The sequence below is a fragment of the Staurois parvus genome, unplaced genomic scaffold (assembly GCF_062004578.1).
Source record: "Staurois parvus isolate SC_StPar_1 unplaced genomic scaffold, SC_StPar_1.0 ptg000248l, whole genome shotgun sequence".
In the NCBI taxonomy this organism is placed as follows: domain Eukaryota; kingdom Metazoa; phylum Chordata; class Amphibia; order Anura; family Ranidae; genus Staurois; species Staurois parvus.
In genome coordinates, this window is record NW_028318044.1 from 1,124,298 (window position 1) to 1,150,000 (window position 25,703).

General features: G+C 50.5%; 1 protein-coding gene across 1 annotated transcript in view; it reads left to right on the plus strand.

The window, feature by feature from the left end:
• HAO1 (hydroxyacid oxidase 1) overlaps positions 1-25,703 on the plus strand; it is a 73,033-nt gene that overhangs the window by 32,797 nt on the left and 14,533 nt on the right. The window contains exon 4 of the mRNA XM_089680623.1: positions 22,602-22,777. Coding sequence (XP_089536749.1) covers positions 22,602-22,777 — 176 coding nt within the window. The remainder of the gene's footprint in view (positions 1-22,601; positions 22,778-25,703) is intronic.

Below are 25,703 nucleotides of genomic sequence, written 5' to 3' on the forward strand. Positions count from 1 at the left end.
AGAATTGTTACTCAGGGCCACAGAATTCATACTCAGGGACAGACAGAATTGTTACTGAGTGCCAGAGAATTGTTACTCAGGGACAGACAGAATTGTTACTGAGTGCCAGAGAATTGTTACTCAGGGACAGACAGAATTGTTACTGAGTGCCAGAGATTTGTTACTCGCACAGACACAAAATTGTTACTTGCACAGACACAGAATTGTTACTCGCACAGACACAGAATTGTTACTCAGGGCCACAGAATTCATACTCAGGGACAGACAGAATTGTTACTGAGTGCCAGAGAATTGTTACTCAGGGACAGACAGAATTGTTACTGAGTGCCAGAGAATTGTTACTCAGGGACAGACAGAATTGTTACTGAGTGCCAGAGAATTGTTACTCAGGGACAGACAGAATTGTTACTGAGTGCCAGAGAATTGTTACTCAGGGACAGACAGAATTGTTACTGAGTGCCAGAGAATTGTTACTCGCACAGACACAAAATTGTTACTTGCACAGACACAGAATTGTTACTCGCACAGACACAGAATTGTTACTCAGGGCCACAGAATTCATACTCAGGGATAGACAGAATTGTTACTGAGTGCCAGAGAATTGTTACTCAGGGACAGACAGAATTGTTACTGAGTGCCAGAGAATTGTTACTCAGGGACAGACAGAATTGTTACTGAGTGCCAGAGAATTGTTACTCGCACAGACACAAAATTGTTACTTGCACAGACACAGAATTGTTACTCGCACAGACACAGAATTGTTACTCAGGGCCACAGAATTCATACTCAGGGATAGACAGAATTGTTACTGAGTGCCAGAGAATTGTTACTCAGGGACAGACAGAATTGTTACTGAGTGCCAGAGAATTGTTACTCAGGGACAGACAGAATTGTTACTGAGTGCCAGAGAATTGTTACTCGCACAGACACAAAATTGTTACTTGCACAGACACAGAATTGTTACTCGCACAGACACAGAATTGTTACTCAGGGCCACAGAATTCATACTCAGGGACAGACAGAATTGTTACTGAGTGCCAGAGAATTGTTACTCAGGGACAGACAGAATTGTTACTGAGTGCCAGAGAATTGTTACTCAGGGACAGACAGAATTGTTACTGAGTGCCAGAGAATTGTTACTCGCACAGACACAAAATTGTTACTTGCACAGACACAGAATTGTTACTCGCACAGACACAGAATTGTTACTCAGGGCCACAGAATTCATACTCAGGGACAGACAGAATTGTTACTGAGTGCCAGAGAATTGTTACTCAGGGACAGACAGAATTGTTACTGAGTGCCAGAGAATTGTTACTCGCACAGACACAAAATTGTTACTTGCACAGACACAGAATTGTTACTCGCACAGACACAGAATTGTTACTCAGGGCCACAGAATTCATACTCAGGGACAGACAGAATTGTTACTGAGTGCCAGAGAATTGTTACTCAGGGACAGACAGAATTGTTACTGAGTGCCAGAGAATTGTTACTCGCACAGACACAAAATTGTTACTTGCACAGACACAGAATTGTTACTCGCACAGACACAGAATTGTTACTCGCACAGACACATAATTGTTACTCAGGGCCACAGAATTCATACTCAGGGACAGACAGAATTGTTACTGAGTGCCAGAGAATTGTTACTCAGGGACACCTAATCGTTGAATTAAATAGTATGTCAGACAACATGCAGAGGAGTGGCAGAGGAGGCAATGTTTTAGGAGCGAGCAGACGTGGCAGCAGAGGAAGGGGTCGAGGCAGCAGTATTCGCAGCCAGAGGCCAGTGCTCCCGGTGTCATCCAGCGGTCGTGTCTCCACCGACAACCCTGCCGTCATTGATTGGTTGGCTCGGTCGTCTTCCTCTTCCCAGGTCACCTCTGACACCTACAGCCAACGGTCGGTGGGTACGTCAGACACAACCGTTAGTTGGCATGGCCCGGGACCAAGCCCACTGAAATCACGTGTCCTCTACCTGCCCCTGTCCTTTGCTGTTCCCTCACCAAGCGAAGTATCGCATGCTGTGGGCTCAGCCCCACTGTACAGTGAGGAAGAGCTAACAGAGGGCGGTCAGGAACGGGGGGAGACATCGGCCTTTTCAGCAGCCAAGCGAACAAGTACTGGCGAGGAGAGTGGCTCGGTAGCCGGTCTAGAGACAGGTCTGTCTCCTGACCCAGACGCAGCCGAGGGGGCTAGTAGTGAGGCGGAGACCCTACTTGATGATGAGGAGGTTGATCGCACTTGGCAGCCTCGTCGTCATCAGGCAATTTCTTCCGCATCATCAGGAGAAGAGGGTGGCAGCTTGGCAGCGAGCAAAACAGTCGGTGGGTTGCCCAGGAGACAGCAGCAGGGTCGCATCAGTGTCAGTGGAGCCAAACGTCCACGGAGTAGAGCACCAGCTCCACTGCAGCCTACCACCACGGCCAGTAGTGGTGCCGTTGCGCACGGAGGAAGTAGCAGTCAGCCAGTGAAGAGTAGCGGGGGCAAAGTTTCCTACTCGGTGGTGTGGCAATTTTTCCTCAAGCCGCCCGAGGAAGTAAACGTAGCCGTATGTCGACTATGTGGCCAGAAATGCAAGCGTGGCCAGGGGGCCCATGTTGGGACTACAGCGTTGCGTCAGCATATGCAGCGTCACCATTCGGTGGCCTGGGAAAACCGTGATAAACATACGGCGGTTCTGCCTGCCCCAGCCCCCGCTCCATCACCCGCTCCGTTACTTGCTCCGTCACCCGACGTCGTCAATCGCCCTCTATCAGCCAGTCAAGGCTCCAACACCTCTGCTGAGGGGAGTTGTCGCTCATTGGCATCTTCCGCTCGTTCAGATGCTCCTTCTCCTGCTACTCCTCTTCTCGGATTCCGTCAACAGTCTTTCTTGGAATCCGTATCCAAGAGACAACAGTTTGCGAGCACGCACCCGACGGTGCAAAAGCTGAACGTCCTCCTGTCCAAGTTGCTGGTGCTGCAGTCCCTCCCTTTCCAACTGGTGGACTCAGCACCTTTCCGAGAAATGATGGCTTGTGCCGCGCCGCGGTGGAGAGTGCCAAGCCGTCATTTCTTTGCCCAAAAGGCAGTGCCAGCCCTGCATTCACATGTAGAAGAGATGGTGGGCCAGTCTTTGAGCATGTCGGTCTCTGCCAAAGTGCACGGCAGCGCCGACGTGTGGAGCTGTAACTACGGTCAGGGACAGTACATGTCATTTACGGCCCACTGGGTGAACGTGGTGCCGGCACAGCCGCACCAGCAACTTGGACAGGTCACGACGCTTTTGCCTCCACGTTTGCACGTCCTTGGTCCAGCAAGCATGTCCGCCTCTACCACCTCTTTTTCCGCCGTGTCCTCAGCCGCCACCCCCGTGCCAAGTCCCATTACCCGACCGGCATATCACATGTGCAGGGCGCAACGGTGTCACGCTGTGCTGCACCTGGTATGCCTTGGCGAACGTAGTCACACAGGGGAGGAACTGCTGAGTGTAATGAACAGAGAAATCGACAGATGGCTGTCTCCGCGCAAACTAAAAATCGGAACCATGTTGACTGACAACGGAAAGAACATGGTGTCTGCTCTGCGTCAAGGAAGGTTGTGCCATGCGCCATGCATGGCTCACGTGTTCAATCTGGTTGTCAAGCGGTTCCTAAAATCCACCATCCCACTGCAAGACATCCTTAAAATGTCACGTAAACTGTGCATGCATTTCAGCCATTCCTACACCGCAAAGAACACCCTCATTGAGCTGCAGCGGCAGAACGGAATTCCACAGCATCGCCTGATCTGCGACGTTGCAACAAGGTGGAATTCAACCCTACACATGTTAGACCGCCTTTACGAGCAGCGAAAGGCCATCACCGATTTCCTGATGTTACAAGCGGATAAAGGTACTCCCCTGTGTAACTTAGATGTCAGCCATTGGCAGCTCATGCGTGACACCTGCCGCTTGCTCAGGCCCTTTGAGGAGGCCACGCTATTCGTGAGTCGGCAGGACTATGGGATGAACGACGTCATTCCTCTGTTGCACGTCCTGGAACAAATGCTGTTAACAATGGCTGGTCAGGGTGCGGTAGACGTGGCGCACAGATCTCAACGCCACATGACCCCTGTGGGGGCAGGACAGGAAGAAGAGGAGGAGGTAGAGGAGGACATTTGTGCTCAGGAATTATTGAGTGAAATGGGTGGTTTTTCCACTCAGCGGACAGGAGTGGAGGAGCAGGAGCATCTGGTAGAGGAGGAGGAGGAGGAGACAGAGGACCCAGACGCACCGTGGCAGTATGCTGTGGAGATGGAGGCAGGGAGTCCCTCGCATTCCTTGGCACAAATGGCCCATAGCATGCTCGGTTGCTTGCGTAGCGACAGCCGAATAATAACCATCAGACAGAGGGATGACTTTTGGCTGTCCACCTTGTTGGACCCTCGCTACCGGTCCAAAATGGTGGCCTTTTTCACACCTGCTGAGAGGGAGGCCAAAATTACGTACTATAAAAACCACCTATGTAGTCAGTTGGTCTCTGCCTTTGTGCGCCAACGTCCATCCTCAGACACTGTGGGCCCTGTGCGCTCGCGTTCCGCTGGCATGGCAGCAGGGGAGGGGTGGGGTGGTAGGAGCAGTGGCAGCTCCACCAGCAGCGGCTGCCTCAGTCTGCAGTCGATGATGAGTAGCTTTCTTCACCAGCGCAGTGAGGAAACTACTAACCAGCCGCAGCAGCAGCAGCAGCATCAGGTGGACCTGGAGCAGGAGCTCAAACAACAGGCTTGGGCCTACTTGGACAGCACCCTGCCAACCGAGGTAGACAATCCCCTTGACTACTGGGCAACGAAACTTGACCTTTGGCCCCAACTAGCTGAATTTGCCCTTGAAAGGCTGTCATGCCCGGCCAGTAGCGTGGCATCGGAGCGCGTGTTTAGTGCGGCAGGAGGTATTGTAACTCCGCGGAGGACACGACTGTCCACCCAAAGTGTGGAGAGACTCACGTTTGTGAAAATGAATCAGGCGTGGATTAGTCTGGATTTCAAACCACCAGTTCCTGACACAACTGACTAAATCCGCCATGAATCATGCCTCAAACATGTGCCACTTTCAGGTCTCCTCACACTGCTGGTGTGTTTAATTTTTTGACATAGGGTGCTGGCAGATTACGGGCCTCACATAGCTGCTGCCAGGCCCCTAATCTGCCATGGGCCCCTATATACCGCCTCCTCATGCTGCTGCCAAGTCCAGAGTCTCTCATGGGTCCCTGTACGGCCTCCCATTGCTGCTGTCTCCATCGCCACACTCTGCTGCCATGTGCCACTTTCAGGTCTCCTCACACTGCTGGTGTGTAGAATTTTTTGACATAGGGTGCTGGCAGATTATGGGCCTCCTATAGCTGCTGCCAGGCCCCTAATCTGCCATAGGCCCCTATATACCGCCTCCTCATGCTGCTGCCAGGTCCAGAGTCTCTCATGGGTCCCTGTACGGCCTCCCATTGCTGCTGTCTCCATCGCCACACTCTGCCATGTGCCACTTTCAGGTCTCCTCACACTGCTGGTGTGTAGAATTTTTTGACATAGGGTGCTGGCAGATTATGTGCCTCCTATAGCTGCTGCCAGGCCCCTAATCTGCCATGGGCCCCTATATACCGCCTCCTCATGCTGCTGCCAAGTCTAGAGTCTCTCATGGGTCCCTGTACGGCCTCCCATTGCTGCTGTCTCCATCGCCACACTCTGCTGCCATGTGCCACTTTCAGGTCTCTTCACACTGCTGGTGTGTTAAATTTTTTGACATAGGGTGCAGGCAGATTACGGGCCTCACATAGCTGCTGCCAGGCCCCTAATCTGCCATGGGCCCCTATATACCGCCTCCTCATGCTGCTGCCAAGTCCAGAGTCTCTCATGGGTCCCTGTACGGCCTCCCATTGCTGCTGTCTCCATCGCCACACTCTGCTGCCATGTGCCACTTTCAGGTCTCTTCACACTGCTGGTGTGTTAAATTTTTTGACATAGGGTGCAGGCAGATTACGGGCCTCACATAGCTGCTGCCAGGCCCCTAATCTGCCATGGGCCCCTATATACCGCCTCCTCATGCTGCTGCCAAGTCTAGAGTCTCTCATGGGTCCCTGTACGGCCTCCCATTGCTGCTGTCTCCATCGCCACACTCTGCTGCCATGTGCCACTTTCAGGTCTCTTCACACTGCTGGTGTGTTAAATTTTTTGACATAGGGTGCAGGCAGATTACGGGCCTCACATAGCTGCTGCCAGGCCCCTAATCTGCCATGGGCCCCTATATACCGCCTCCTCATGCTGCTGCCAAGTCCAGAGTCTCTCATGGGTCCCTGTACGGCCTCCCATTGCTGCTGTCTCCATCGCCACACTCTGCTGCCATGTGCCACTTTCAGGTCTCTTCACACTGCTGGTGTGTTAAATTTTTTGACATAGGGTGCAGGCAGATTACGGGCCTCACATAGCTGCTGCCAGGCCCCTAATCTGCCATGGGCCCCTATATACCGCCTCCTCATGCTGCTGCCAAGTCTAGAGTCTCTCATGGGTCCCTGTACGGCCTCCCATTGCTGCTGTCTCCATCGCCACACTCTGCTGCCATGTGCCACTTTCAGGTCTCTTCACACTGCTGGTGTGTTAAATTTTTTGACATAGGGTGCAGGCAGATTACGGGCCTCACATAGCTGCTGCCAGGCCCCTAATCTGCCATGGGCCCCTATATACCGCCTCCTCATGCTGCTGCCAAGTCTAGAGTCTGTCATGGGTCCCTGTACGGCCTCCCATTGCTGCTGTCTCCATCGCCACACTCTGCTGCCATGTGCCACTTTCAGGTCTCCTCACACTGCTGGTGTGTAGAATTTTTTGACATAGGGTGCTGGCAGATTATGGGCCTCCTATAGCTGCTGCCAGGCCCCTAATCTGCCATAGGCCCCTATATACCGCCTCCTCATGCTGCTGCCAGGTCCAGAGTCTCTCATGGGTCCCTGTACGGCCTCCCATTGCTGCTGTCTCCATCGCCACACTCTGCCATGTGCCACTTTCAGGTCTCCTCACACACTGCTGGTGTGTAGAATTTTTTGACATAGGGTGCTGGCAGATTATGGGCCTCCTATAGCTGCTGCCAGGCCCCTAATCTGCCATGGGCCCCTATATACCGCCTCCTCATGCTGCTGCCAAGTCTAGAGTCTGTCATGGGTCCCTGTACGGCCTCCCATTGCTGCTGTCTCCATCGCCACACTCTGCTGCCATGTGCCACTTTCAGGTCTCCTCACACTGCTGGTGTGTAGAATTTTTTGACATAGGGTGCTGGCAGATTATGGGCCTCCTATAGCTGCTGCCAGGCCCCTAATCTGCCATAGGCCCCTATATACCGCCTCCTCATGCTGCTGCCAGGTCCAGAGTCTCTCATGGGTCCCTGTACGGCCTCCCATTGCTGCTGTCTCCATCGCCACACTCTGCCATGTGCCACTTTCAGGTCTCCTCACACACTGCTGGTGTGTAGAATTTTTTGACATAGGGTGCTGGCAGATTATGGGCCTCCTATAGCTGCTGCCAGGCCCCTAATCTGCCATAGGCCCCTATATACCGCTTCCTCATGCTGCTGCCAGGTCCAGAGTCTCTCATGGGTCCCTGTACGGCCTCCCATTGCTGCTGTCTCCATCGCCACACTCTGCCATGTGCCACTTTCAGGTCTCCTCACACACTGCTGGTGTGTTACATTTTTTGACATAGGGTGCAGGCAGATTACGGGCCTCACATAGCTGCTGCCAGGCCCCTAATCTGCCATGGGCCCCTATATACCGCCTCCTCATGCTGCTGCCAAGTCTAGAGTCTCTCATGGGTCCCTGTACGGCCTCCCATTGCTGCTGTCTCCATCGCCACACTCTGCTGCCATGTGCCACTTTCAGGTCTCTTCACACTGCTGGTGTGTTAAATTTTTTGACATAGGGTGCAGGCAGATTACGGGCCTCACATAGCTGCTGCCAGGCCCCTAATCTGCCATGGGCCCCTATATACCGCCTCCTCATGCTGCTGCCAAGTCCAGAGTCTCTCATGGGTCCCTGTACGGCCTCCCATTGCTGCTGTCTCCATCGCCACACTCTGCTGCCATGTGCCACTTTCAGGTCTCTTCACACTGCTGGTGTGTTAAATTTTTTGACATAGGGTGCAGGCAGATTACGGGCCTCACATAGCTGCTGCCAGGCCCCTAATCTGCCATGGGCCCCTATATACCGCCTCCTCATGCTGCTGCCAAGTCCAGAGTCTCTCATGGGTCCCTGTACGGCCTCCCATTGCTGCTGTCTCCATCGCCACACTCTGCCATGTGCCACTTTCAGGTCTCCTCACACACTGCTGGTGTGTTACATTTTTTGACATAGGGTGCAGGCAGATTACGGGCCTCACATAGCTGCTGCCAGGCCCCTAATCTGCCATGGGCCCCTATATACCGCCTCCTCATGCTGCTGCCAAGTCTAGAGTCTCTCATGGGTCCCTGTACGGCCTCCCATTGCTGCTGTCTCCATCGCCACACTCTGCTGCCATGTGCCACTTTCAGGTCTCTTCACACTGCTGGTGTGTTAAATTTTTTGACATAGGGTGCAGGCAGATTACGGGCCTCACATAGCTGCTGCCAGGCCCCTAATCTGCCATGGGCCCCTATATACCGCCTCCTCATGCTGCTGCCAAGTCCAGAGTCTCTCATGGGTCCCTGTACGGCCTCCCATTGCTGCTGTCTCCATCGCCACACTCTGCTGCCATGTGCCACTTTCAGGTCTCTTCACACTGCTGGTGTGTTAAATTTTTTGACATAGGGTGCAGGCAGATTACGGGCCTCACATAGCTGCTGCCAGGCCCCTAATCTGCCATGGGCCCCTATATACCGCCTCCTCATGCTGCTGCCAAGTCCAGAGTCTCTCATGGGTCCCTGTACGGCCTCCCATTGCTGCTGTCTCCATCGCCACACTCTGCTGCCATGTGCCACTTTCAGGTCTCTTCACACTGCTGGTGTGTTAAATTTTTTGACATAGGGTGCAGGCAGATTACGGGCCTCACATAGCTGCTGCCAGGCCCCTAATCTGCCATGGGCCCCTATATACCGCCTCCTCATGCTGCTGCCAAGTCTAGAGTCTCTCATGGGTCCCTGTACGGCCTCCCATTGCTGCTGTCTCCATCGCCACACTCTGCTGCCATGTGCCACTTTCAGGTCTCTTCACACTGCTGGTGTGTTAAATTTTTTGACATAGGGTGCAGGCAGATTACGGGCCTCACATAGCTGCTGCCAGGCCCCTAATCTGCCATGGGCCCCTATATACCGCCTCCTCATGCTGCTGCCAAGTCCAGAGTCTGTCATGGGTCCCTGTATGGCCTCCCATTGCTGCTGTCTCCATCGCCACACTCTGCTGCCATGTGCCACTTTCAGGTCTCTTCACACTGCTGGTGTGTTAAATTTTTTGACATAGGGTGCAGGCAGATTACGGGCCTCACATAGCTGCTGCCAGGCCCCTAATCTGCCATGGGCCCCTATATACCGCCTCCTCATGCTGCTGCCAAGTCTAGAGTCTGTCATGGGTCCCTGTACGGCCTCCCATTGCTGCTGTCTCCATCGCCACACTCTGCTGCCATGTGCCACTTTCAGGTCTCCTCACACTGCTGGTGTGTAGAATTTTTTGACATAGGGTGCTGGCAGATTATGGGCCTCCTATAGCTGCTGCCAGGCCCCTAATCTGCCATAGGCCCCTATATACCGCCTCCTCATGCTGCTGCCAGGTCCAGAGTCTCTCATGGGTCCCTGTACGGCCTCCCATTGCTGCTGTCTCCATCGCCACACTCTGCCATGTGCCACTTTCAGGTCTCCTCACACACTGCTGGTGTGTAGAATTTTTTGACATAGGGTGCTGGCAGATTATGGGCCTCCTATAGCTGCTGCCAGGCCCCTAATCTGCCATAGGCCCCTATATACCGCTTCCTCATGCTGCTGCCAGGTCCAGAGTCTCTCATGGGTCCCTGTACGGCCTCCCATTGCTGCTGTCTCCATCGCCACACTCTGCCATGTGCCACTTTCAGGTCTCCTCACACACTGCTGGTGTGTTACATTTTTTGACATAGGGTGCAGGCAGATTACGGGCCTCACATAGCTGCTGCCAGGCCCCTAATCTGCCATGGGCCCCTATATACCGCCTCCTCATGCTGCTGCCAAGTCTAGAGTCTCTCATGGGTCCCTGTACGGCCTCCCATTGCTGCTGTCTCCATCGCCACACTCTGCTGCCATGTGCCACTTTCAGGTCTCTTCACACTGCTGGTGTGTTAAATTTTTTGACATAGGGTGCAGGCAGATTACGGGCCTCACATAGCTGCTGCCAGGCCCCTAATCTGCCATGGGCCCCTATATACCGCCTCCTCATGCTGCTGCCAAGTCCAGAGTCTGTCATGGGTCCCTGTATGGCCTCCCATTGCTGCTGTCTCCATCGCCACACTCTGCTGCCATGTGCCACTTTCAGGTCTCTTCACACTGCTGGTGTGTTAAATTTTTTGACATAGGGTGCAGGCAGATTACGGGCCTCACATAGCTGCTGCCAGGCCCCTAATCTGCCATGGGCCCCTATATACCGCCTCCTCATGCTGCTGCCAAGTCTAGAGTCTGTCATGGGTCCCTGTACGGCCTCCCATTGCTGCTGTCTCCATCGCCACACTCTGCTGCCATGTGCCACTTTCAGGTCTCCTCACACTGCTGGTGTGTAGAATTTTTTGACATAGGGTGCTGGCAGATTATGGGCCTCCTATAGCTGCTGCCAGGCCCCTAATCTGCCATAGGCCCCTATATACCGCCTCCTCATGCTGCTGCCAGGTCCAGAGTCTCTCATGGGTCCCTGTACGGCCTCCCATTGCTGCTGTCTCCATCGCCACACTCTGCCATGTGCCACTTTCAGGTCTCCTCACACACTGCTGGTGTGTAGAATTTTTTGACATAGGGTGCTGGCAGATTATGGGCCTCCTATAGCTGCTGCCAGGCCCCTAATCTGCCATAGGCCCCTATATACCGCTTCCTCATGCTGCTGCCAGGTCCAGAGTCTCTCATGGGTCCCTGTACGGCCTCCCATTGCTGCTGTCTCCATCGCCACACTCTGCCATGTGCCACTTTCAGGTCTCCTCACACACTGCTGGTGTGTTACATTTTTTGACATAGGGTGCAGGCAGATTACGGGCCTCACATAGCTGCTGCCAGGCCCCTAATCTGCCATGGGCCCCTATATACCGCCTCCTCATGCTGCTGCCAAGTCCAGAGTCTGTCATGGGTCCCTGTATGGCCTCCCATTGCTGCTGTCTCCATCGCCACACTCTGCTGCCATGTGCCACTTTCAGGTCTCTTCACACTGCTGGTGTGTTAAATTTTTTGACATAGGGTGCAGGCAGATTACGGGCCTCACATAGCTGCTGCCAGGCCCCTAATCTGCCATGGGCCCCTATATACCGCCTCCTCATGCTGCTGCCAAGTCTAGAGTCTGTCATGGGTCCCTGTACGGCCTCCCATTGCTGCTGTCTCCATCGCCACACTCTGCTGCCATGTGCCACTTTCAGGTCTCCTCACACTGCTGGTGTGTAGAATTTTTTGACATAGGGTGCTGGCAGATTATGGGCCTCCTATAGCTGCTGCCAGGCCCCTAATCTGCCATAGGCCCCTATATACCGCCTCCTCATGCTGCTGCCAGGTCCAGAGTCTCTCATGGGTCCCTGTACGGCCTCCCATTGCTGCTGTCTCCATCGCCACACTCTGCCATGTGCCACTTTCAGGTCTCCTCACACACTGCTGGTGTGTAGAATTTTTTGACATAGGGTGCTGGCAGATTATGGGCCTCCTATAGCTGCTGCCAGGCCCCTAATCTGCCATAGGCCCCTATATACCGCTTCCTCATGCTGCTGCCAGGTCCAGAGTCTCTCATGGGTCCCTGTACGGCCTCCCATTGCTGCTGTCTCCATCGCCACACTCTGCCATGTGCCACTTTCAGGTCTCCTCACACACTGCTGGTGTGTTACATTTTTTGACATAGGGTGCAGGCAGATTACGGGCCTCACATAGCTGCTGCCAGGCCCCTAATCTGCCATGGGCCCCTATATACCGCCTCCTCATGCTGCTGCCAAGTCTAGAGTCTCTCATGGGTCCCTGTACGGCCTCCCATTGCTGCTGTCTCCATCGCCACACTCTGCTGCCATGTGCCACTTTCAGGTCTCTTCACACTGCTGGTGTGTTAAATTTTTGGACATAGGGTGCAGGCAGATTACGGGCCTCACATAGCTGCTGCCAGGCCCCTAATCTGCCATGGGCCCCTATATACCGCCTCCTCATGCTGCTGCCAAGTCTAGAGTCTCTCATGGGTCCCTGTACGGCCTCCCATTGCTGCTGTCTCCATCGCCACACTCTGCCATGTGCCACTTTCAGGTCTCCTCACACACTGCTGGTGTGTTACATTTTTTGACATAGGGTGCAGGCAGATTACGGGCCTCACATAGCTGCTGCCAGGCCCCTAATCTGCCATGGGCCCCTATATACCGCCTCCTCATGCTGCTGCCAAGTCTAGAGTCTCTCATGGGTCCCTGTACGGCCTCCCATTGCTGCTGTCTCCATCGCCACACTCTGCTGCCATGTGCCACTTTCAGGTCTCTTCACACTGCTGGTGTGTTAAATTTTTTGACATAGGGTGCAGGCAGATTACGGGCCTCACATAGCTGCTGCCAGGCCCCTAATCTGCCATGGGCCCCTATATACCGCCTCCTCATGCTGCTGCCAAGTCCAGAGTCTCTCATGGGTCCCTGTACGGCCTCCCATTGCTGCTGTCTCCATCGCCACACTCTGCTGCCATGTGCCACTTTCAGGTCTCTTCACACTGCTGGTGTGTTAAATTTTTTGACATAGGGTGCAGGCAGATTACGGGCCTCACATAGCTGCTGCCAGGCCCCTAATCTGCCATGGGCCCCTATATACCGCCTCCTCATGCTGCTGCCAAGTCTAGAGTCTCTCATGGGTCCCTGTACGGCCTCCCATTGCTGCTGTCTCCATCGCCACACTCTGCTGCCATGTGCCACTTTCAGGTCTCTTCACACTGCTGGTGTGTTAAATTTTTTGACATAGGGTGCAGGCAGATTACGGGCCTCACATAGCTGCTGCCAGGCCCCTAATCTGCCATGGGCCCCTATATACCGCCTCCTCATGCTGCTGCCAAGTCCAGAGTCTGTCATGGGTCCCTGTATGGCCTCCCATTGCTGCTGTCTCCATCGCCACACTCTGCTGCCATGTGCCACTTTCAGGTCTCTTCACACTGCTGGTGTGTTAAATTTTTTGACATAGGGTGCAGGCAGATTACGGGCCTCACATAGCTGCTGCCAGGCCCCTAATCTGCCATGGGCCCCTATATACCGCCTCCTCATGCTGCTGCCAAGTCTAGAGTCTGTCATGGGTCCCTGTACGGCCTCCCATTGCTGCTGTCTCCATCGCCACACTCTGCTGCCATGTGCCACTTTCAGGTCTCCTCACACTGCTGGTGTGTAGAATTTTTTGACATAGGGTGCTGGCAGATTATGGGCCTCCTATAGCTGCTGCCAGGCCCCTAATCTGCCATAGGCCCCTATATACCGCCTCCTCATGCTGCTGCCAGGTCCAGAGTCTCTCATGGGTCCCTGTACGGCCTCCCATTGCTGCTGTCTCCATCGCCACACTCTGCCATGTGCCACTTTCAGGTCTCCTCACACACTGCTGGTGTGTAGAATTTTTTGACATAGGGTGCTGGCAGATTATGGGCCTCCTATAGCTGCTGCCAGGCCCCTAATCTGCCATAGGCCCCTATATACCGCTTCCTCATGCTGCTGCCAGGTCCAGAGTCTCTCATGGGTCCCTGTACGGCCTCCCATTGCTGCTGTCTCCATCGCCACACTCTGCCATGTGCCACTTTCAGGTCTCCTCACACACTGCTGGTGTGTTACATTTTTTGACATAGGGTGCAGGCAGATTACGGGCCTCACATAGCTGCTGCCAGGCCCCTAATCTGCCATGGGCCCCTATATACCGCCTCCTCATGCTGCTGCCAAGTCTAGAGTCTCTCATGGGTCCCTGTACGGCCTCCCATTGCTGCTGTCTCCATCGCCACACTCTGCCATGTGCCACTTTCAGGTCTCCTCACACACTGCTGGTGTGTAGAATTTTTTGACATAGGGTGCTGGCAGATTATGGGCCTCCTATAGCTGCTGCCAGGCCCCTAATCTGCCATAGGCCCCTATATACCGCTTCCTCATGCTGCTGCCAGGTCCAGAGTCTCTCATGGGTCCCTGTACGGCCTCCCATTGCTGCTGTCTCCATCGCCACACTCTGCCATGTGCCACTTTCAGGTCTCCTCACACACTGCTGGTGTGTTACATTTTTTGACATAGGGTGCAGGCAGATTACGGGCCTCACATAGCTGCTGCCAGGCCCCTAATCTGCCATGGGCCCCTATATACCGCCTCCTCATGCTGCTGCCAAGTCTAGAGTCTCTCATGGGTCCCTGTACGGCCTCCCATTGCTGCTGTCTCCATCGCCACACTCTGCTGCCATGTGCCACTTTCAGGTCTCTTCACACTGCTGGTGTGTTAAATTTTTTGACATAGGGTGCAGGCAGATTACGGGCCTCACATAGCTGCTGCCAGGCCCCTAATCTGCCATGGGCCCCTATATACCGCCTCCTCATGCTGCTGCCAAGTCCAGAGTCTCTCATGGGTCCCTGTACGGCCTCCCATTGCTGCTGTCTCCATCGCCACACTCTGCTGCCATGTGCCACTTTCAGGTCTCTTCACACTGCTGGTGTGTTAAATTTTTTGACATAGGGTGCAGGCAGATTACGGGCCTCACATAGCTGCTGCCAGGCCCCTAATCTGCCATGGGCCCCTATATACCGCCTCCTCATGCTGCTGCCAAGTCCAGAGTCTCTCATGGGTCCCTGTACGGCCTCCCATTGCTGCTGTCTCCATCGCCACACTCTGCTGCCATGTGCCACTTTCAGGTCTCTTCACACTGCTGGTGTGTTAAATTTTTTGACATAGGGTGCAGGCAGATTACGGGCCTCACATAGCTGCTGCCAGGCCCCTAATCTGCCATGGGCCCCTATATACCGCCTCCTCATGCTGCTGCCAAGTCTAGAGTCTCTCATGGGTCCCTGTACGGCCTCCCATTGCTGCTGTCTCCATCGCCACACTCTGCTGCCATGTGCCACTTTCAGGTCTCTTCACACTGCTGGTGTGTTAAATTTTTTGACATAGGGTGCAGGCAGATTACGGGCCTCACATAGCTGCTGCCAGACATGTAATCTGCCATGGGCCCCCGTACCGACTCCTCATGCTGTGACGTTGCAACAAGGTGGAATTCAACCCTACATATGTTAGACCGCCTTTACGAACAGCTAAAGGCCATCACAGATTTCCTGATGTTAAAAGCGGATAAAGGTACTCCCTGTGTAACTTAGATGTCAGCCATTGGCAGCTCATGTGTGACACCTGCGCTTGCTCAGGCCCTTTGAGGAGGCCACGCTATTCGTGAGTCGGCAGGACTATGGGATGAATGAGGTCAAATCGGCCATGGGCCCCCGTACCGCCTGTTCACGCTGATGCTGGTCCCACAGTGTGACCTGGGTCCCTGTACGGCCTTCCATTGCTTCCACTCTGCCATGTGCCACTTTGAAATCTCCTCACACTCCTGCGGTTGTCCATTTTGTCATAGGTTGCTGGCAGATTACAGGCCTTCCATAGGTGCCACCAAGCCCCATATCGGCCATGGGCCCCCGTACCGCCTGGTCACGCTGCTGCTGGGCCCATAGTGTGACCTGGGTCCCTGTACCGCCTCCCATTGCTCCCACTCTGCCATGTGCCACTTTCAGGTCTCCTCACGCTCCTGCTGGTTTCCATTTTGTCATAGGTTGCTGTATGGCCTCCCATTGCTGCTGCCTCCACCGCCACACTGTGGCTCCAAACACTGGTTTTGGCCCCGTGACTGGCCAAAGGAGTGAAGTGTGCAGTGATTCTAAGATCGACGGCACTCATCTGCATGTCATACTGACAGACAGTATTATTTCTCTTCCCCAGCAGACTCCAAGGGCATTTAAATTAAAGGTACAGTGTTCTGCACTAATATTAAGTCTCTCTGAAGCCTAGAAACACCCTTTTTTAAGTTAAATTCACAGCGAATTTATTCGACTCGAATCGAATATTGTCCACGAATTCGCCGAATCAGTCGAATCGAATTTTTCATTTCTTCGCTCATCTCTAGCCAACATTATGGCGTAAAGGTTGAGTTTTAATTATCACAACCTGACTGGACATTCTTTATTATGTGCTGGAATGAGTTAAGAGAGGTGTAGTGTGGGGAAGCCTCGCTTGCACTGTATCCTAGAAAGGGGCAACGTAGTTGCTGAAGATTACATTCATAGATTATACCTGGGCTATTAGGACAAGCGATCCCTGAAATGTGTGGAGAGGTAACCAGTGGAGGCCAGCCTTTGGACCATGTAGTTTATCCTGGGAGAAGCAGAGACTGTATTTAAAATTGTTTTGGTAGTTACGGTACGATAGGCCTTTGGCCATTTACTATATGGTAGAACCCTGTGGCCACGGATGTTGTGTTGTCTATCTCAGCCTTCCATTTGGGCTAAACACAGGCAGCATTCTTCCATATATACAAGGTACGCCTTTATATACTCCAAGGGCAGTTAGATTCTATGGATAAATGAAGGGGAGTTTTGGCTGCTCAGCCTATAATGTCTGCTACTGCTACAGGGCGAAATAAAAGCATGGATAAATTAAATAATTTAATACTTAAAATTGTACATTTACCATTAGTCTCAATTGTATTGGACAATGTTAATGAGTTTTACTTTTAAAAAGGGGTTATAATACTAAAGGAACGCTCACTATGGGGTTGATTTACTAAAACTGGAGAGTGTAAAATTTTATGCAGTTGAGCATGATAGCTGTCATGGGAGTCACTTTGGGTGGGGGGCCCATGGAACCTAGCTCACTTTAGAGAGGTGGGGAGACCCCTGTCTCAGCTCCCCATATCTCTCTTATGTGTAAGTCACCCTGTGCCTGTGAGGAGTGCAGGGTGGAATGTCCTGCTATTGTGTAGACTTGTATAGGTGGGGGATTGTTCATTGTTTAATGCCATGTGGTTGTCCCATTGTTCCATTGTGTGTCTTGCTTGGGAGCAAACTATTATGGGATGTAGGTGTTTGTGTATTGGCTTGGTGGGGGGTGTCTGCTGTGTGTCTCTTGTTACAAAATGTATTGCCCCGCTGTAAGGGACTGCCCGGCGGCACCTCTAGCAATGCAATGGTCAGGTGCTCCCAGAGCGCGGAGTCTAAGTCCCGGAGCACTTGTTCACCAGGGCCCCTGATGGTGGGGATGGAGCGCTCCGAGACCAGGTCGCGACTACTGGGCACACCCACCACTTGTAGAGGTATCCGCCGAGGGCTCCCACAGAGTAAGAGCCTGATGTGAGGAGATCGGGCGATCCCGACGGGATGGATGGATGGATGGAGGGCTGAGCAGGTGCAGGGTCAAACAAGCCGGGTCAGGAGCCGTGGGGTCTGCGAGGTACAAAACAGCGGGCAGAGAATAGTCGGGTCACACGCCAGGTCAGCAACAGCAGATCAGAACCAATAGGGGGCATCCAGGAGAGAGGTCAGGCAAGCCAGGGGTTAGGGCAGGAGAGTACAGCAAGGTCAGGCAATCCGGGTCAGCAACTATCACAGCACAGGTACACAGGATCAGGAAACAGAAGGGGACCAAACGGCAACCAGTGACAGCTCAGGGCGATTTAAATACCGCGCCCTGCGCTGTCATTGGTGCCCGGCGCACACCCGTGTCCCCTAGTGCGCATGCGCGAGTTCACTGCCGCGGCCGACCCGGACCTAGTGCCCGCTTCCCTGTGCAAGGCGGCGCACTGCGCCTGCGCCGGGACCAGCGCCGCGGTGATTCCCGACACCCGCCCTGTGTATATATCTTGTGTCTGTGTTAAAATAAAGCAGTCTATCTCCTGGTTTCCTTCAAGTCTGGTGCTGTCTCCTCTTGAATGGCCAGCGGTGGTGTCAATGGATCTGTGTTCAGACAGTGAAGCTGGAGTCTAACGGAAATACCCTACTGCAGTCAGGGTCCGGTTCCGTTACAGTATCCAATCAGCTTCTAACTTCAGCTTGTAAAAAAAAAACCTGGAAATTGATTGGCTTCTCTGCAAAGCTGCGCAAGATTTTACACTCTCCAGTTTTAGTAAATTAACCCTAGAGTTTAGTAATGAAACTTAAGCTGTGTTCACTTTAATCAACCAGTTATGTGCTAACAAACAAATTTTTTTCTTGCAAATTTCCCTTGCATGTAAACACAAAATGCACCTTATTTACTGTGATTCACCTTGCTAAGTGTACAGCCTCTTATCCTTTTGTAAATCAAGCCCAGTTATTTACAGTGAAGAAATGGCTTTGACCGTTTGCATTTCTCCAAAACAAGTGTAGCACTAGTAACCAGATTTGACAAAATTTGAAGGAATGTTGACCTCTTGCTTACCAAAACCTACATTGACATTTGTTTGCTGTAAAGTCCAAGGAACATTGACCCCCAAGTGTGGTTCTTTTCTCCAGATGATCAGAAATAATCCATGTCTGTCACTTTAGTAGATTTTAAAGTAGAAAAGACAGTTATTGCACATGAGAATATGGGAAGAAGGGTGAGGGACAGATCAAGAGATCCCCAAGTACACTGGATCTCAAATATTAGACTACAACATAACCTCCTCCAGATCCCTCTCAGTCTTGATTACCTTCAAAATCACAGACTGCGCTGGCTGGACTCCTTCAGAGCCCTGGATCCTTAGAAACTGAGGTTCAAGTGGTATCTTAATCTTCACTTTCACGACAGGACAGCATGGAAAGGTTCTTGTATATGACTTATCACTCAGCTATACCTCACCATATGTCCATTTGTGGGGGAGAGTCATTAGTTATTATTATTTATTAGAGGCATTAATATAGCGCCAACAATTGACGCAGCGCTTTATATATATTGTACATTCACATCAGTCCCTGTCCTCAAGGAGCGTACAATCTAAGGTCCCTAACTTACATTTATACATACACACAATAGGGCCAGTGTAGATAGGAGACGATTAACCTACAGCCATGTCTTTGGAGTGTGGGAGGAAACCGGAGTGCCAGGAGGAACTATGACTTGCATGCTGTAAGCAGGATTCTTTCATCCAGACTAGCTGGAGCTGGACTACACCACCCAAGAGAATAGGCAAAGGGTCAGGAGCATTTAAAACAGAAAAAAACATGGGGGAATATAGAAAAGACTGTGTTGGAGGCTGGACGTAAAAGAACAGAGTGATCCTCACAGGGCCAGGTTGGAAACTCAAACAGGCACAGGTAGAACATGCTCCAGTGCAGGTAGTGCAATGGTTGCAGCTTGCTTCCTCTAGACCAAGGGTGGGCAAACTGCAGTCCTCCAGCTGTTGTGCAACTACATGTTCCAGGAGGCATTGCAAGACTGACAGTTACAGGCATGACTCCCAGAGGCATGATGGGACCTGTAGTTCTGCAAAAGTTGAAGGACTGCACTTTACCCATCTCTGCTCTAGGCCTTTTTTTCTGTTTTCTTGAGCTGCCAGCACCTTCAGGGGATTCACCTTAGGTCTGGAGATCCTTGCCTCCTTCCATGAGCTAGGCCCAAGGCCTCAGTGTGACTGACTTCTAGGCTAAGATCCTCACAGTGCAAAAGTTCAGGAAGAGAATGCTAAAACAGAAAGTGCCTCAGATATCAGTTCTCCCAGCATGCCTCAGGAGGTTCCCCAAGCCCATTTTTAGGCAGGTGCAGTATGTTATCTTCACTGTAGGTGGTGCTTGATTACAGTGGCAATGAAGAGAAGGAAGTTGTGGGGAAATTATTCCCCCCACGATTTCCTCAGTCACGGGGATACAGCTATCTAATTGGATGTTGATGCCCAATGTGATTTTGGTGGCCATCATGGGTGAAGGCAGAGCCTATTTGAGGCCCTGGCTCCCTGGTTTGGGGTGCACTGTGTGAGTGGTTCATGTAGGGACAGGTTCCCTGTATGTCTGGGACAGTGCATAGTGGCAGTGAGAGGTTCCAGAGGAGTAGAGAAAGTGCGGGGACTACGCTATCACCTCTCAGGTGTTGGGAATACAACAGCATGTACTATATAGTATTGTGTGTTAATATCACTTGACCAGTAGATGGCACTGTACACTAAGGTTACTAGTTGTTCATATGTGTAAAACTTGTTGGTTCTCTCTCTTCCTTCCTCTCTTCAAAAACCAAGATGTCTGCTGAAATGTGTTCTGTATGTTTGCTACTTAAGCCACACAAGTAAAACAGTGTTCTGCCTCATCACAAGCTACTAGTGTCTTCTCTAACACATAACCAACATCAGGAAGCCTCCTGTTTGGGTGTGGACTGGTCAGGACGCATTCTGCTCCTCGTGTCAGAGGCTATTGGCATCTTCAAGTCTTGAGACTGCTGTTTCACCGCTGTTACAGGTTGTAAGTGGCTCCAGACTAACAAGCTTTCCTTCTGGGCCTGTTTCTACTGCGCTGAACCTTTCTACAACATATTGCTTGGACCCTAGCATGGACTCTAAGGGGTCAATATACTAAAACTGGAGATTTCAAAATCTGGTGCAGCTCTGCATAGAATCCAATCAGCGTCCAGGTTTTTTTCAAAGCTTAATTTAACAAGCTGAGGTTAGAAACTGATTGGTTATCATGCGCAGCTTCAGCAGATTTTGCACTCTCTAATTTTAGTAAATCAACCACTGTGGTTACTGCCTGCCACACCATGCTGCACCTAGCCCACACACTGATTGGCCAGGCTAGCAAACGCCCATAACACAGAATTATACCTCTCTAGCACACCCTGCTGGAGCAAGCTCGAACAACATGGCAGAGAAAATACACTCTATGCTTAGAATATCACCCTGGTTTAGGTACAGTGGGCTGGCTACAGACCATTGCTGGTTACAGATATCACAAACAAGCAAAAAAGAATTTTGGCAAAACTACTACACAAGCAATCACATTTTCACCCAAAAATTGTCATTCTCCAGCACAACCTTGTTTTTTTTTTTTTGTGGCATACCAGATAGACTGTGATAGAGTTAATCAAAACCCAATAGAACTACACAGAAAGTTCCCTCAAAACAAGCCAAGGTATTCAAAACCTACAAGTGTACATACACCTCACTTGATAAAAGGTAGGATAATCAACAAAAAACTAGATTTCAATAAAAGAAGACACCAAAATTGCAGATTTCCCTGCTGATCATTCAGCAGTGTGAATTTGAAAAGTAAAGGCAATTGTGATAAGACTCATTTTAGACCTTAGTATGTTGCAGAAAAGACTAACTTTCCAGACCAGGTGTAGCACCCTCCAAGTTAGTGTAGGTCGCTAGACAAATTTAGTTTAGTGCCTCTGTAATCAGTGGAACAGAGGTTGATTGTTCTAGCCTGGTCAATGTTACACAGGCTGCTAGTCTCATTGCTCTCCCCTGCATTCTAGAAGATTATAAAATTACAGTGAGAGGAAGAATGGGAGAACAGCTCAATTATTTATTGGAACCCAGCCAATCCCTGGAGAGTTGGGTCCAGAAGGTGGTTGGAGAGCCCGTAAATTGCCTGAAGCCTAGAGCAGGGGGGAATCCTGGGTTTGGCACTGAAGAGGAGTTCCCTGTCTGAGGGGCTCTGGGCAGTCTGCGGTAGACACTGTTGGGAGTTCATCGGGGTCCCAGCCATAGCTTAGGCTCTAAAGTCTGGGGTGTCTCTTTTATGTTCTGGTGAAGCACATTGAAGGATACCAGTTGGAAGCTGGATGGAAGAGGGTCCAGTGGTTGTGGTATTGTAGCTCTGTGTCTCCGTCACTGAGAAGTGCTTAGTGGATATTAGAAGGTGACAGCTGATGATCCTTGTTGTGGATGCAACAGCATGTACTATATACAGTATTGTGTGTTAATATCACTTGACCAGTAGATGGCACTGTACACTAAGGTTACCAGTTGTGCATATCTGTAAAAACTTGTTGGTTCTCTCTCTTCTCTCTCTCTCTTTATAACCAAGATGTCTGCTGTTACAGTTTGCTGAAATGTTTTGTATGTTTGCAACTTAAGCCACACAAGTAAACCAAGTTCTGCCTCATCACAAGCTACTAGTGTCTTCTCTAACACATAACCAACAATCCTGAGGCCTTGTGAGTACTGACCTAGGTCCTGTGCCACAGCGACTGTATGCAGTTCTTAGTTCTACAAGGAAGGATGTCCTAAGCATTTCTCCTAGCAAGTAGTAACTCTGTGGAAGCTTTCTGCCAGGATAGTGAGATGAGGAGAGTCCTGAATTTTCAACTTTTAGAGTATCCCATGCCTCCCCCATACCTATCCAAATTATGCTAAGCAATAAAAAAAAAAATACAAAGAATACCCCTAGACTGTGTGCTTGGCTGTGTGTGTACTAAATGGGAGGCTGTTTAAAACCAGCGGCTCCTGCGGGGATGCGATAAATTTACTATACATAGTTTGGAAGCAGTGAGAGCAAACATAACTTTCTGTGTTCTATTATCAGAATGAAAAACTTTGACACTGAAGAGCTGGCCTTTTCATCGAAACAAGGCTACGGAGAAGACAGCGGTCTAGCCGTCTACGTATCACAGGCTATTGATGCCTCTATCAAATGGGAGGACATAGAGTGGCTTAGAGGACTTACTTCCCTTCCTATTGTAGCCAAAGGCATATTAAGAGGTATGAATGTAATAAGACATCACACTAAAATGTAATTAATTTTAAAATAAATAAAAAAAAAATCTGGGCTTGAATTATCAAAATGTCAACTACAAGAACAGTCAGTAATATTATTCAATGATCAGATTGATTTCTTTTCCATATGCAGTTTTCTGGCTCAGGATTTACCCTGATTGGTCACTTTGGAACAATACAGTTCTTACTTCAGATAACATGGTAACAAGTTGCCCTATTTTGCTGTTAACTGCAATAGAGTATAGAAAGATTGATTATTGCTAGAGTTGCAATTGATTCCTGATGGCAATGCAATAAATAATAAATAGATAACTGATTACAAGAGATTATTGATAGAATTGTCAATTAAAATATTTCCAACAAATTCAATTAATAAATTCAGTTGTATAACCCTGATCTACAGAGGTTGATTTACTAAAAGCAAATAGGCCGTTCGCTTTGCAAGGGAAGTTTCACTCTGCAAGGGCATTTTCCCCAAATGTTTGTGGAGGTGCAAGCTGGACACGGAAGAGAATATTTTTGTAATTATTTTTGTGGACTTTATTTTTGTGGATTATATTTTACTTTTATTTTTCATTTCAAATTATTGATTGGCACAAAAAAGATTTTGCATCTTGATTCACTTTCAGGGGTGAAACTGTGACTTTTTTGGACTCTTTGATAGGTGTTTGTGGGACTTTGTTAGATTTACACAGTTTAAAGCATTTTATTATTATTATTATTATTATATAGTATTTTTAAAGCGCCGATAGTTCGCTCAGCGCTGTACATTACAAAGGGCGACAGAACATGTGACAGAACAATACCAATACAATGCAAAACATGAGGGGATTGAGGGCCCTGCTCTTACGAGCTTACAATCTAGGAGGGAGGGGATGGTGGCACAGGAGGAGATAGCTGTGGGGGATGGAGTGGTAGGAAGAGTGGAGGAGGTCGGCAAGTTAGGAGGGGGTGGGGTAGGCTTCCCTGAAGAGATGGGTTTTCAGGGTGTGCCTAAAGGAGAGGAGAGTAGGTGATAATCTGATGGGTTGGGGCAGGGAGTTCCAGAGGATGGGTGACACCCTGGAGAAGTCCTGGAGGCGGGCATGGGAGGAGGAGACCAGGGAACTAGAGAGAAGGAGGTCTTGTGAGGAGCGGAGTGTGCGTGTTGGGTGGTACTTGGATATTAGGTCAGTGATGTAGTTCGGGGCAGTATGGTGGACAGCTTTGTATGTCAGTGTTAGGATTTTGAATTTGATCCGTTGCGCAATCGGAAGCCAGTGGAGGGATTGGCAGAGGGGGGTGGCGGAGATGGAGCGGTTGGAAAGGTGAATGAGTCTGGCAGCCGTATTCAGGATCGACTGAAGCGGGGATAGCCAGCAGCGAGGCAGGCCAGTGAGGAGGGAGTTGCAGTAGTCGAGTCATGATATGATGAGGGAGTGGATGAGCTGTTTAGTGGTTTCTGGGGTTAGGAACGTGCGGATTTTGGCGATGTTGCGGAGGCGGAGTCTGCACGAGTTTGTTAAAGATTGGACTTGGGGCTGGAAGGATAGGTTGGAGTCCAGAATGACACCAAGTACTCGGGCCTGCAGGGCGGGTTTGATGGTGGCGTTGTTGGATGTGACGGAGAAGTCAATGGGGGGTGGTGTCCGGGCTGGGGGGAAGACAAGAAACTAGGTTTTGGAGAGGTTCAATTTAAGGAAGTGGAGTGACATCCAGTCTGATATGTCGCTCAGTAGGTGTGTGATTCGGGCTGAGACCGAGGGGGTGAGGTGGGGGGTTGAGAGATAGATTTGTGTGTCGTCGGCATAGAGGTGGTAGTTGAAGCCGTGAGAGTGTATGAGTTGGCCAAGGGAGGAGGTGTAGATGGAGAAGAGAAGGGGCCCGAGGACAGAGCCTTGAGGGACCCCAACAGAGAGGGGGAGTGAGGGGGAGGTGGTAGCATTATAGGTAATGTGGAGGAGCGTTGTGACAGGTAGGATGAGAGCCAGGAGAGAGCAGAATCTCTGAGGCCGAGGGAGTGTAGTTTTTTGAGGAGGAGGGGGTGGTCGACTGTGTATTAATATTTGGACATTTTCCCCAAAGCCTGTGAATGAGGTGAAGCTCCAATGATTTCTGTCATCCAATCATGTGCAAACACAAATACTGTTTTTATTTCCTTGCTTGTGATTGGGTACTCCTTGCAAAGTGAAATTGCACCCATTCTCTAAGTTGTGCGGCAAATTCCCTTGCAAAGTTAGCTGGCTTTATTGACTGCACCCTAAATAGTACAAATATAGACCCGTTTCCAAGGTATGATTAGATATTTCATATTTTTTGTCCTATAATTTTCAATTCAGAACATCATTTGACCATATTTGGGACTTCCCTAAAAGCTTTGCCACGCAGCCGGGCACATAGGCTCCTCCTCATTGAGCAGTCTAGGGGTGTTGTGTGTGTTGGAGAACTTGAATAGAGATGTGGGAATGAGGTGGGATACTCAAAAAACAGGAACTATGTACAGTTAAGGTATTCTTCAGGATAAGCTATGGCGAAGTCCGTGCTTGGAACAAACTAGGTGTGAAATTGGTTTCATTCCGAATCGAAATTTGGACAAATTTTTTTGTTATTCGGAAATTTAGATTTATCCAAATTTTGAATCACAATAGTAATGAATGTAAACGGATCCTCCGAAATAACGAAAATAAATTTGTCTAAAAAAACAAAATGCGATTTCCATTTGAAAACATATTGCAAATCTTAAATGAAAAAATTTGACAGCTGCATTCAAATTGAAAAAAATAAAATAAAATTTGAATGCCGAATTGATTTCAGCTCGACCAAATTTGAAAAATTTGAATCTTATTTGAAAATGAATAAACAAAACCAACGAAACGAATGGAACAAATTTACCTGAATGAAAATTAGTTCATTAACAAATCGCAACAAAACA